The 11678-nt window shown below is 46.4% G+C and overlaps 5 protein-coding genes across 5 annotated transcripts in view; 1 reads left to right on the top strand and 4 right to left on the bottom strand.

Moving 5' to 3' along the window:
* The window catches only part of LOC126576692 (structural maintenance of chromosomes protein 3-like), a 4144-nt gene extending 2305 nt beyond the window's left edge, over window positions 1–1839 (bottom strand). Inside the window, exons 1-4 of the mRNA XM_050238001.1 lie at window positions 1770–1839; window positions 1591–1705; window positions 1396–1529; window positions 1–1197 (exon numbers count right to left, since the gene is read on the bottom strand). The exon at window positions 1–1197 is cut by the window's left edge and continues 1184 nt beyond it. Of these exons, the coding sequence (XP_050093958.1) occupies window positions 1–1197; window positions 1396–1529; window positions 1591–1705; window positions 1770–1784 (1461 nt within the window). The 5' untranslated portion in view covers window positions 1785–1839. The remainder of the gene's footprint in view (window positions 1198–1395; window positions 1530–1590; window positions 1706–1769) is intronic.
* A 243-nt stretch (window positions 1840–2082) lies between these two features.
* Window positions 2083–3899, bottom strand: LOC126581813 (cell cycle checkpoint protein RAD17). The gene is made up of 4 exons (XM_050245730.1): window positions 2850–3899; window positions 2593–2783; window positions 2400–2521; window positions 2083–2332 (listed from the first exon to the last, which is right to left on the bottom strand). The coding sequence occupies exons 1-4, from the start codon at window positions 3817–3819 to the stop codon at window positions 2221–2223; spliced, it is 1395 nt and encodes a 464-aa protein (XP_050101687.1). The 5' UTR covers window positions 3820–3899; the 3' UTR covers window positions 2083–2220.
* Window positions 3900–4018: 119 nt separating this feature from the next.
* Window positions 4019–4695, bottom strand: LOC126569008 (uncharacterized). The gene is made up of 2 exons (XM_050225779.1): window positions 4477–4695; window positions 4019–4415 (listed from the first exon to the last, which is right to left on the bottom strand). The coding sequence occupies exons 1-2, from the start codon at window positions 4670–4672 to the stop codon at window positions 4042–4044; spliced, it is 570 nt and encodes a 189-aa protein (XP_050081736.1). The 5' UTR covers window positions 4673–4695; the 3' UTR covers window positions 4019–4041.
* On the top strand, window positions 4133–7162 carry LOC126569007 (uncharacterized). Its single transcript, XM_050225778.1, has 4 exons — window positions 4133–4232; window positions 4703–4957; window positions 5036–5870; window positions 5947–7162. Exons 2-4 carry the CDS (start codon window positions 4875–4877, stop codon window positions 6775–6777), a joined length of 1749 nt encoding a protein of 582 aa, XP_050081735.1. The 5' UTR covers window positions 4133–4232; window positions 4703–4874; the 3' UTR covers window positions 6778–7162.
* Window positions 7163–7220: 58 nt separating this feature from the next.
* Window positions 7221–11346, bottom strand: LOC126569006 (transcription factor TFIIIB component B'' homolog). Its single transcript, XM_050225776.1, has 5 exons — window positions 10767–11346; window positions 10008–10700; window positions 9782–9933; window positions 9524–9714; window positions 7221–9442 (listed from the first exon to the last, which is right to left on the bottom strand). Exons 1-5 carry the CDS (start codon window positions 11023–11025, stop codon window positions 7222–7224), a joined length of 3516 nt encoding a protein of 1171 aa, XP_050081733.1. The 5' UTR covers window positions 11026–11346; the 3' UTR covers window position 7221.
* Window positions 11347–11678: the final 332 nt, after the last annotated feature.

Genomic DNA, 11678 nt, shown 5'->3' with positions numbered 1-11678 from the left:
TTTCTCCTTGCTTGAGTATAGGCTATCCATGAGCGTTGACTCTTCGTCTAACAATTCCGTTATAACCGTTCGCAACCTAATACGGCCAGCGATGCTCTCATTTAAATTGGTTTTGTGCTGATCCAACTCCAATTTCAATTCATCAAACCAAGTTGAATGTTTTTCCAACAACTCGTTTCCTGTTTGAAGTCCAGTATTATTTTGTTCCAGCTTTTCCATAGTGTGATGTAGATCAGTTTTCTTTGCTCTTATTTTTTTCTCGATGGCTTGGAGCTCCGCCTTAATCCAATGATTACGGTCGACGAGTGAGGAAAACTGAGTTTTCCGACTGAGCTTATCTATCAATTCATTACGGCGTAGTTGTAATTTTGCCAACCTTTCATTAAGTACCGTTTCGCCTTTACTCAGGAGATCATGTTGCATGGATATATTGTGCAATTCCTCCTCTCTGCTTTCAATTTGGCTGTTCAGTTTGTTCAAGGTTTTATTCACCTCGTCGCACAGCTCTTTTTCTCGGTTTTGCTCTTCCAAGATGTCACCAAGTTTGAGCTCCAAGCTAGCGCTTTTCTGCTCCAGCGCATTGTGTTCCTGGGATAGTTCAGTGTTTCTTTGCTTTTCGATTTCGAGTTCCTTTGCAATTGTGTGCAGTTGCTTTTTGATATCAGAGACATTTTCTTGGACTTTTTGTCGTTGATTCTCAAGATTCTGTTGCTTCTCTTCCATTGCACTTCTGCCATCCTTCACTTTGTCGTTCTCTGCGATCAGCTCGGAACGTTCCTTTTCCAGGATGACACATTCTAGAATGCGAAGCTCTTTGTTCAGTGCTTCAAACTTCTCCAGCAGGTTTTTCTCTTTGTTCAGCATTTCCCTACGTTTTTTCATCATTTCAATATCCGCACGCATCTGCTCCATATCTTCCGCAGTGCTTTCCAAGCGCTTTAATGACTGCGCACTGCACTCCTTGTACAACTGTATCTCCGTCACGTCGAATAGCACTTGTAGTAGTTGCGTTGGTGATGCTGTAGCCAGCTGATTGATTCTACCCTGCTTAACGATGTAGTAAGGGCTTGAGATAGATAAGCCGGCGCTTTCTAAAAAGGATATTAGTTCCTTTCTAGTAATTACATTTCCATTCAATAAGTATTGGTCTTTGTTTCGCATGATCTTACGACGAACGCGCACTTCATGCTTATCAGGCTGAAAGCGAAACCATAAAATGTACATTATAAATTCTTTCAAAAACCACAATATGATAGCTGCAACAATCTAGAAGCCATTGCTTACGATGAATTTTTAAAATTAAGCTATACTACACCTCTTCACAGCTTTTCCAACAACAAAATCCGACACGAAAATTCTAATTACAAGTCTGGTCTTGATAGGAATGTGCTTTACCTGAATTGGCGAGTTGAATTCGTCGAACACTATTTCCACAAACGCTGATTTGCTACCTATTCTTTTGTTTATCAGTGCAAGGCGCTGATCCAAGCGTATATGATGATACTCGTCACTGAGCACCAGTTCAATGGCTGGAAGAATTGGAAGATCGATTTGGTCACCAGAGGTCACCGCTATTTTGCGAAGGCTTACCGCTAAAAAAGTTGCTCTTTCCCGCACCGTTGCGGCCGATCACGACATTATGCTGTTTGTGGAACGGTTCTGTGACAACCTTTTGTCCGTAGCTTTTGAAACCCTCAATTATGACCTGTTGGTGAATCGTAAATGATGAAAACCAACTATTTCCTTTACTGGAGCACCAAGCTAATCACCTGTTTGATATACATCTTTCACAAACGAAATCCGCTGTCCACTGCTTCGAAGCGTAACGAGAGTAGCACCAGCAGTAGCGCTTGGACGATACTGACCGCTACGAGACAATGACTACTTTGTTACTCGTTTAAAAACGGGGCGTTAGGAAACATTTCATCGAACGAGCTGGGCTCATCCCATTTACTCGATGATGATTTGAAAACTCAATACTTGCATGTAATGCTTTTTGTCATCCACCTGCGATTACTATAAACACCTTTTTAACTCACTTTTGTTAAGACAACTTCAACGGGATCATTTTTTCCACTTTTATTCGCCGACAATTGAGCCAATTGAGATTTTAGTTACAAGCATCAGCAGGAGAATTCAAGTGAAATTCATGAAATACACATTTACCGCAAATATACACGCTGTTTTCAAATCCTTCAATATATAATAGTGTGTTAGTTACTACCTACGAATAATTGATATAAATCCCCTATACTCAGATGCAAACAGTTTCTGTGGAATAGGTCGAGAGATGATTCCAAGTTTGGTAAGCTCGTCCGTGTACAGCTGAGCGCTACACAGAATCGAAGATATAATCGTTAGACATGGAACAAAAATAAGCAATTTTACAATACTGTTACCTGTTTTGCAGCTGAATTGACACTTTCTTTTTGATCTGATGCCAACCGTGTGAAGTTTGCTCATTGTTCACCATGATACCACGAACAGCGAGGTTTAAACCGTATGAAGCTAACTGATCGCTCTGGAAACATACGCAATACCGATAATCAATAGCAAATTCGGAGGTAGGACAGCATGCGGCTAGGAACTTACCCGATACTCATTCATGATCACATCCGCCACAGTCAGGCAATCAGATGCAGCGGAAAGGCGATGGACATCGGAACATCTCGACACATAATTAGAATGAAGCAATGATATTATGGCTGCCGGTTGAGAAATAAAGCTATCGGTGATGTCTTCGGGAGCATGCAAGAATCGCATACCGGCATCATGATTTACATCTGAAAAAACATTCGTAGACTTTAGCAACTAACTCTCGAAAACAAAAAAACCGATAAGAAACTTACACTTTGGATGCAAAATACGGCCCAGCCCATGCATAACTGTGAGGCCTTCACTCAATCCCAGGGCCCCTTTGTCGCGCTTGGTAGAGCCTTTATCGGTTGCTTTCTTCGGTTTGTTCCGGCCCGACTGAACCGTTCCACTGGGAGCATGGGTCAGTGAAGAGGGTATCGATTTTAAGCAAGTGAACAGGTAATTTAAACAGCAATTCCGCAGATCACCCTGGGAGGAAGCGACGATGTCTTCTTCTACCGCTTTGGGAGGTACTTGGAAGGTTTTCCGGAGTTCGGCACTGCCACCTATCAAACTAGAGATGCGTTTAATCGCCTTCTTGATGAGAGTTACAGAGACGGCGTTGAATTTAATGGTTTCGATGTGGAAGTTCTCCATGATTGCCGGAGGGAAAAGTTTCATCGCAATGTCCAACGATTTGCTCGAGGCGTCCGTCGCGATGAAGACAATCGGCGTACTGCTCTGATTTTGGTACAATTCAAGCGATTCGTGAAATTCTTCCGGACTGCGCAGAAATGAGTGGGGAAAATCCTTCACCAAGAGCACCTTCCGCTCCGTTCCGGGCGAGCTGAATAGCGAGCAATACCGGGAGCTTTTGTGAAGGAAATCGTTAAACAGTTGCTTCTGGGATTGTCTGCTTCGTTTGTCCTCTCGACTATCGAAGTCGAAGTTATCCTCGTAAAACAGTTCCACATCTACGGGAGTGGTCCATTCCTTAACATCGCACTTTAGCTGTTTGGCGATCGTTTTCACACACACGCTCTTGCCACTTCCGGAAGGGCCAGTCACCAACAACATCTGTTTCGCGATTCCTTCCGGCTCGTATTCACTGTCTTGCAGTGCCGCTTCGAGCCAGTGCTTGATTTCTTCGATCTTCTTCACGTGTATCGCCAGATCTGCCTCTTTCGCTGGCTCAAATTGCCGTAACAAATCAGATGATTCTTCCCGGCCCTTTCGTTGCATCTTGTGCCGGATACTCGTAGGCTCGTAAGGTAACAGACTTCTTTTTTCGCTCGGTACGCTTAATATCTCCGCAGAATCTGCAACAGGCGGCCGGTAATCCGTTATTTTCTACACGGTGTGTTTACAAACAAATGAAACGTCAAAGCGGACAAAAAAAACGACAGTTTCCAATTTTTCCGTTTTTCAGATCAGTTTCAGTAATAATCACGCTCGTTTTATTGATTAACTATTTCCTAAGCCGTTAACATGGTTCTCTTTTCGTCGTCGCTGCAGCCGGGAAAAACTGCGATCCAGATTGGCCTGAAAGTGGGCAGCCTCTTTCCGCGCTTGAGCGATTTCGGCACGATGGTTCTGCGGGCCAACAGCTTTTTCGTAGGATAACCGCTCGCTTAGCTGCACCCAAGTGTACCGTGGTAAGTATTTCATGTTCCACAGGATATCACAAAACACCGACTTTCGGCTGGTACTGATTGGTTGTGCGTTTAGGCGTTTGGCAAGCAATCGTGCCTCACGTCTTCTGCTGAACTCCACCCAAGCCTCGGTGTAATTGAGAACCGCTCGTTTTCCTAGTACTGCCCTTTTCTTTTCCTTTGCTCCTGCGAATAAACTGTAGCTGTAAGCTGTGATCGGGAATTTAGGAGTTCCTGTTCAACTTACCTTTAGATTCCGGTTGCATGTAGACACGGCCCACGTTGGCCATCGGTTGCAGCAGCTCGCGCAAAATCGTCACATTCATGTGTTTTGGAATGGAGGAAATGTACACCATTCCTTTGTTTTCTATCTTCGGGCTATCCTCTTCTAATTGAACGCTTCCCAGTTCCATTCCCCGCTCGTTTATTTCGGATAAACTCATGGAATTCCTTTTCTTTCTCTATTTTCACAGCAATTCGCGGGTCGCTTTCCGGAAAACTCCTCTTTTGACAGACGGATTCACGATCAAAACAAACTACCTCAAAAACAAACAGCAGCGAATGGGCGCAAATCCTCGGTGAAAATCGGATGTTTTAAGATATATAATTGTAGTACACTGGTGCTTGCTGGTTTGCTCAGCCAAGATGGGTGTCCGGCATTTGAAAACGTATATGAACAAACATTTGAAGAATGGCGTCTTTCCCGTTTGGATGTTGCCCGCGATACGGTAACTGCCCTCACCTGCGATTCTGCGATGCGCTATTTCAAAAAGTTGTGTAATTAATTCCGTTGTTCCCTTTTGCAGAAAAGCGGCTAAACGATCACGCAGACCTTTGATAGTGATCGATTTGATGGCACTGTTTGGATTATTTTGCTCCGACAAAAAGAGTATGCTCTGTGGAACGCGGGTACGGATGATCGAACGGCAGGCCGACGAACTTTTTCGCCGCCTAACTGAAGCCGGAGCACGGCTGGTATTTTTCTTCGATGGACCACCGCAGCAGACCAAGCTCACGACGTGGACGCGAAGGCAGAATCGAAAGTACGAAAACATGCTCACCATCATCGATGCCGTCGATCAGGAGCAACCACTGCATAAAATCGCCACCAGGTACTACGGAGCGATACCGAACAATACTTGCATCAAGCTGAATCACATAGCGATCAAGCATGGTCCAGTGATCTTTTCGTACAGCGCCGAGTGCGACCAAGAGTTGGCCATGTATGCACTGCAGCATAAAGCCTTCGCCATTATTACGAACGATACCGATTTTCTTATCTACGAAGGAAATTGGCATTTGTGGTCAGCGGACGATATTAATTTGGGTACACTAGAGACGCTAGAGTACAACAGGAATGCATTACGGTGTGAGCTGGATCTAAGCTGGCCCGGCATGGCACTGTGGGCGACACTGGGAGGGAACGATTTTTTCCAGTACGACACCGTGCAACCTTTCCACAATTCGCTCAATGGTAATAACAAGTTTGGCAGGCTGGCCCAATACGTTCGCATGTTACCGATAGGTAATGGTTTCAACAAAAGTATCGTACAACAAATTGTCCGGCGCGTGTTCCAGGGGCGTCCGATACCGGAAGATGCAGAGGAATGCTTGATGCAAAGTGTATACTTTTACAGCACCGTACGTTGATACCGACCAGTATCTTATACGACACAAAAATTTAACACTTCGATTGTCCTTCTATCTCTCGCTCCAGAATCCTAGTTTATTGAGCCGCCCAATGGATCCGATGGAAGCGTTTCTGATTGAGAAAGAGCACTCCTTTGTGCTGAGCGTCTTAAAAGGCACGGCACACAACAGTACAATACTATTTTTCGACTATCGATCGACACAGCTTGGCAATTACTTCGACATCATTGTGCCATTGATCGCCCGCACTGCCGGCGTTATACTGTATCATCGACAACACGAACGGAAGGAAATGACGATTCTGGCTAAACGGGGACATCGGGAACCTTATGATGAACATATTGTTCCCGCAATATTCCCAACGGATATAATACCACCGCATGTGATGGAACTGCTGTCGGAGGACGAATCGCTACAGGCCTCATTAAAGCAAAGGAAGCTGCATTTATTGCGCTGGGTCTGTTCGGATGATGTGGACGATGGGCTGTTGCAGACGGTACCGAGTAAGCTGGTCACAACGGTTCTCACTCTTGTGACGCTGGTACGTAATGATGCGCTACTTCTGTTCGAAGCCGATCTGCTTCTTTCGATAGTGCAGGATGAGATTAACGGTGGCTTCAATTCGCATCCTACCATCGAGCGGTATCCCGTGCGTGTAGATCCGCGTGCATTTCGCATTGCATTTCTGTTCCAGAAGGTATACTCACACATCGCCCGTTCGGCCAAATCTTTTGGTCTGCCCGCCGATTACTATTGTTCCGTGCCGTACGATGGACATCGGTTTCACAACTGTTACGCGGGCTGGCGTAGCGGCCAGTGGACGATGAACGAAGGGCAACAGTGGAGATTGTATGCGCCATTTGCAAGGCAGGAGCTCGTGGCAGAAGCTGTTGCGTAAAAAAAATCAAATGAACCACCGAACGAACTCGAATATGTTCGCGATTTTCTTGCAATTTTAACATGATCTGTGAATTATGATCATCCGTGAAGATTATTTACTTGAATGAAGGAAGAGTTGAATGAAGAAACTCTTTTAACCTTATTATGCGTTATAGAGATTTATTTTATTCAATCAAATAAATTTCTTATGAAAAACAAACCAATTTTTAAGATATAAAAAAAACACTTTGGATGTAAATGAAAAGCTATAGGAAAACGATCGTTTTGTCTAGAAGCATCTCTATATGTGAGTAGCACGTCGTAGCGTCGGCAGAAAACGTACAAACCGCATCCATGCCCCTCCCCCAAAAACAACAAATAAATCCTTGTGCTGCTTTACCTTACCACTACAGCTTAGCCATATCTACTATCTACATGGTGTAGGAGGGCCAGTATAACAACACTAACCATCTTGTGTCCCATCATCGCCAGCCTCCAGAGTCTGTCGAATACTTTCGATCACATCCGGTGGTACGTCGAGCGGCTTCTCGCTCAGCTGCCCCGTTTCCGGCACTACGACGTAGATCTCGTAGATCGTTTTGTTCGGTTCGTTAACATCCTGACTCTCCACCAGCACCAGCGAGTTAATATCGATGTTTTCGAGTGAGAAACCGCCGGCGTCGGCTTCATCGTCGTCATCTTCACCGTCATATTGCCTCTGTTCCGCAATACCATCGTTGTGATCCTCTGCTATTTCTTTCGGCTGTGTCAACGTTGGCTTTGATTCGGCTGTGTCAACGTTGGCTTTGACCGGTGATTGACCAACGGACGCTGGTGTATGCCAGGAGTATGGGGACGGAGAATCAGCACAAGGGGCTTGATCGCGAAGTTTAAATGCCACATCCAACCGATCCTGGGGCTGCGCTAGGGAACCACCGTCTGCATCACTGGTGAAGCTTTCGTTGCCTTCTGTCCCAGCGTTCTCGTCCGTTTCGATAGTGAAATGACCATCACTATCATTAATATCGACGCTTTTGACAACAATCGTTTGTTTCGCAGCAGAATGGGCCTGCTGTTGCACTTCCTCCTCTGTTTGAACGGTTGTTTCCGCTTCTAGCGTACTGTAGGTATTCGGTTCTATCTTTTGAAGCAGTATCGAGTGACCGACAGCACTGGCTGCACTAGTTACATCCAGCAGCTCGGTCGAAGTGGTCTCGTAATACGGTTCACTGGAAGCATCACTGGTTTGCCCAACTGGCTCAACATTTTCCTCGATTCCCATCTGTGCCGCTGAAAGCATCGCATCAAAGGCCAACGGCTCGCGTGTGTGTTGCCTATTAAAGACATTTTCCGCCAGCGAAGATTGTACTTTGGTATAGGATTCCGTCTTGACGGGATTGGCCACTGGTGCATTATTGGCTGGCAAGGGTAAGTAAGTGAGATCCGCTTCGACTTCGTACTTCATGGCCGCAACCGGTGTCAGCTCAATCGGTACCGGGGCTATTTCACCCAGCAGGCTACAGTCCTCACGGCGGCGACAGGTCGTTCGGCTTTGATCGTCGAGATTTTGAAGCGTTATCACAGATGTGGAGTCGGGTTCCAGATCCTCCTGCACTGACGCGGTGTGACGTTCAACGTAAACTGGCGGTGGGTAGGGCAATTCTTCAACCGTTTCTGTTTCTAGCAACGCTGACGATGTGTTTGTCGACCCCATTCCACCATTAGGGATGTAGGGCTGTGAATCGTTGTTCGATTTTGGATCATTATCATCTGATTCCTCCGCACAAAGACTGGCTTCTAGCGCCTTGCGCGACATCTTGCGCACTCGCTGACTTCGCTTGCAATCCATCAATGACTCATCGCCAGCAGGCATTAAGGACTGATCTTCTTCCTTCGGCTTCTGGTCATCGGATGACTCCTTTGTGAACAGAGTTGGTTCCAATTTTTTGCGTGGTTTCTTTGATACCGGTTTCGATGGTATATGGACATCGTCGCACTTGTTGGTGAGTAGCGGAGGTTCGGAAGTTTCTTCTTGATTATCATCGTTAATATACGCATACGAACCAGATTCCAATGCCTTCTGGGATAGTTTTCGAACTCGTTTATGCTGGTTCACGGCGGGTAAAGGCGGAGGCGAGTTTTCTGTCTCGGTTGGCTGCGATGTCGCATTCGCCACTTGATCATTGTCATTCTCCTTGCCATACAAAGAGTCTTCCACTGCCTTCTGTGAGATGTTACGAATCCTTTTAGCGCGTTTCGCATCATGTGTTGGTTCTACATGCGCTTCCTGACCGTTGTCCAAACTATCCATATTTTTAAGTGATTTGTTACACGTAGGCATTGTTCGTTTCATATCCCTCTTAGTAGCGCGTTGGGTTTCGCTAGCTGATTGTTGATCATCTTCTAGATCTGTTTCGGAATCTTCGACGAGAGCTTCAGCTTCCAGTGCTTTACGTGACTTTTTGCTTACTCGTTTGGCCGGAACGATCTCTGACGCCAACTCGGTTGGCGGTTGTGCAGCAGGTGCAGGTGGATCGTCACTTTCCGGTGGTATTGGCGATTGCGGTAATGACGCATTTGGGGATTCACCATCCCGCAGCTGCTCGTGAGCATCGGTGAGCGTACGTTGTGAACGGCTGAGTCGTTTCTGAGGGCACCGGGTCTTTGATTGGCTTAACAACAATCTGGAAAACGGACAACATGAAAATTGGAAAAACCATTGAAGAGTTGTGTAACGGATTGGAGAAGGAAACTGTGGTGCATACTTTCGCTGTAGCTGCTCATTGCGACGCTTTTTGTTCTCTTCCTCGAGACACTGCTGCTTTTCCGCCTTTTTGCGTTCAAGTTCCTCGTCTTCTTGCTCGAACTGTTGCCGAAGCTCGGCAATATTGAACTGTTTCGGGTGTTTGAGTGCCTTATTGACCAATTGCAAATTATGACGCTCTTCTTTTTTAAACTGAAAAAAGCAATTAAATGTCGTGTAAGTGGAAAGTATGAATAGCTAGCGGTCTACAATCCACTACCTTGAGCTTCATGTCGCGCCTGGTGCGGTTGGGGAACAAACTGAGCATCATTGAAAAATCGGTTCCAATCGTGTGTAGGCAGCGGTAGAAGCGTATCGTTTCCTCATCACTCCAACCCTTCGTCCGTTTGATGCGTGTATAATAGCCAGAGTCTGTAAAGGAAGATTAATCATCAGGAAGATTAATTAATCCGCCACAATCACAATCCTTCCTCAAGGCTACTTACTGCCACTAAACTCGTCCTGATAAAGAACATCGGAGTTGGCTAGCGTTTCACGAAACTCTTTGTCACGCTCATTCTCGATCACCAGGCTTGCTTCGTCCAGTATGATTTCACCGTTCGGCCCAAGCTTCAGTTGTGGCGTTAGCTGAACAGGAGGAGCCGGTGTTTCCTTTGCAGGCGGTGCAGAAGTTGATGGCGCAGGAGTAGGAGACCGTGATTTGCTAGCCGTGCGACTGCGTGACCCCGCTCGCTGGCTACCATCGATCGACTTTGGAATGTTCTCGACCGAGGTACGCTTGCTGAGCGAAGGCGGTGGTTCCATGGGATTGTTGACCGGATTGTAGTAAATCATGTCAAACATGGTGAGGTTCTGTTTGTCAACATTTTCGATGTTCGTTAAGCGCTTCCGGATCTCCTTCTTATTCTCGAGCGTTCGCTGCGATTCTTCTTGCTTGGTCGCTATCTTCCGGGCTACTCTGTTCACCGTGACTCCATCGGGGAGGGATTTGTTGGACGTTAGCGATTCCGTACGGATTCGCTTGCGTGCCAACTGCATAGGGTAGCCAAAACGTACATCTTGCTTTCTCGGTGACATCGGTTCCTCCTGACTGATGCTCGCAGTTGTTGCCGGGGTTTCAGTGCCGGTGAACGAACTGACCGAGCTGCTGCTGTTTTTGGCATTGCTATCGACCGGCACTTTAGTGGGAAGAAAAACAGATGATTACCAAAGGATAGCTCTATACGAAATTAATTACGACTCACTTGGTAGTTTAAAGTGTTGTTTCTCCTCCTCTGGCTTCTCTTCGGACTGGGCGGGAGCCACATGTTGCAACGGTGATGCAACAGCCGGCGGTTCGTCGTGGGTTGCAGTGGCTGGAGTTTCCGGTTCAACTGCCGGTGTCTCATCGCACGCTTCAACCGTCGCGTTCTTTAGTTCGGCTGCAGGCTTGCCGGTAGGTTTCGATGGCCTGCGTATGCTGAGATTGGCAGCGACCTTGACCCGCGGCCGCCTGGTAGCCATTTTTCATTACTTCTACCTATACCCACCGGCGTCATAAGCTTCCGGGCGGAGCGTTTTCACCGAGCGTGTGCCCCAGCAAGTGGCGATCACGTTGGGATGTGCGTATCTCGATGCGTTTTTATGGATGGTTGGCGAGAGGACTCGAGTTGATTCCAACATTTGACAAACTCTATCGTCATGGAAGGGTGGCACTTTAACGTTCCGGGGGAAATGGCAAACGCGACTTTGTGGGTTTTCTGCAGAACTCTTTCCGAACCAATTCACAGCGGCAAAGCGTAATCTTCACACGAAAAAGGGCATGTTTTTCTCGTGCTTCCTGACGGCTACACCTTTTTCACCGGGCGTTTGTTTTGACGAACGCCCGATGTAAATGGTATATGTAAAAGAGAAACCCACCTTCTTGTAATCTCACCGCTATTTTTTGTGGATAAAGTGGATTAAACGCAGCCACAAAGAACACACGCTATCGATTCTAACCACAAGAAGAACAAATAGCGAACAGAATCGAAAGCAAACAGCATTTACGGTCGTTTTACAGGACCCTGGACCCTTTAAACTTTGCATCCTGCGTTTTACCTGATTGGCAGGGTAGTAGCCTAGATTGCTCGGCGAGCTTACTCGAAGGTGGCGCTCGATGTGGCCCAGTTTGTATT

This window comes from Anopheles aquasalis, chromosome 2 (assembly GCF_943734665.1).
Source record: "Anopheles aquasalis chromosome 2, idAnoAquaMG_Q_19, whole genome shotgun sequence".
Classification (NCBI taxonomy): domain Eukaryota; kingdom Metazoa; phylum Arthropoda; class Insecta; order Diptera; family Culicidae; genus Anopheles; species Anopheles aquasalis.
This window is presented reverse-complemented; position numbering and strand designations above follow the sequence as displayed.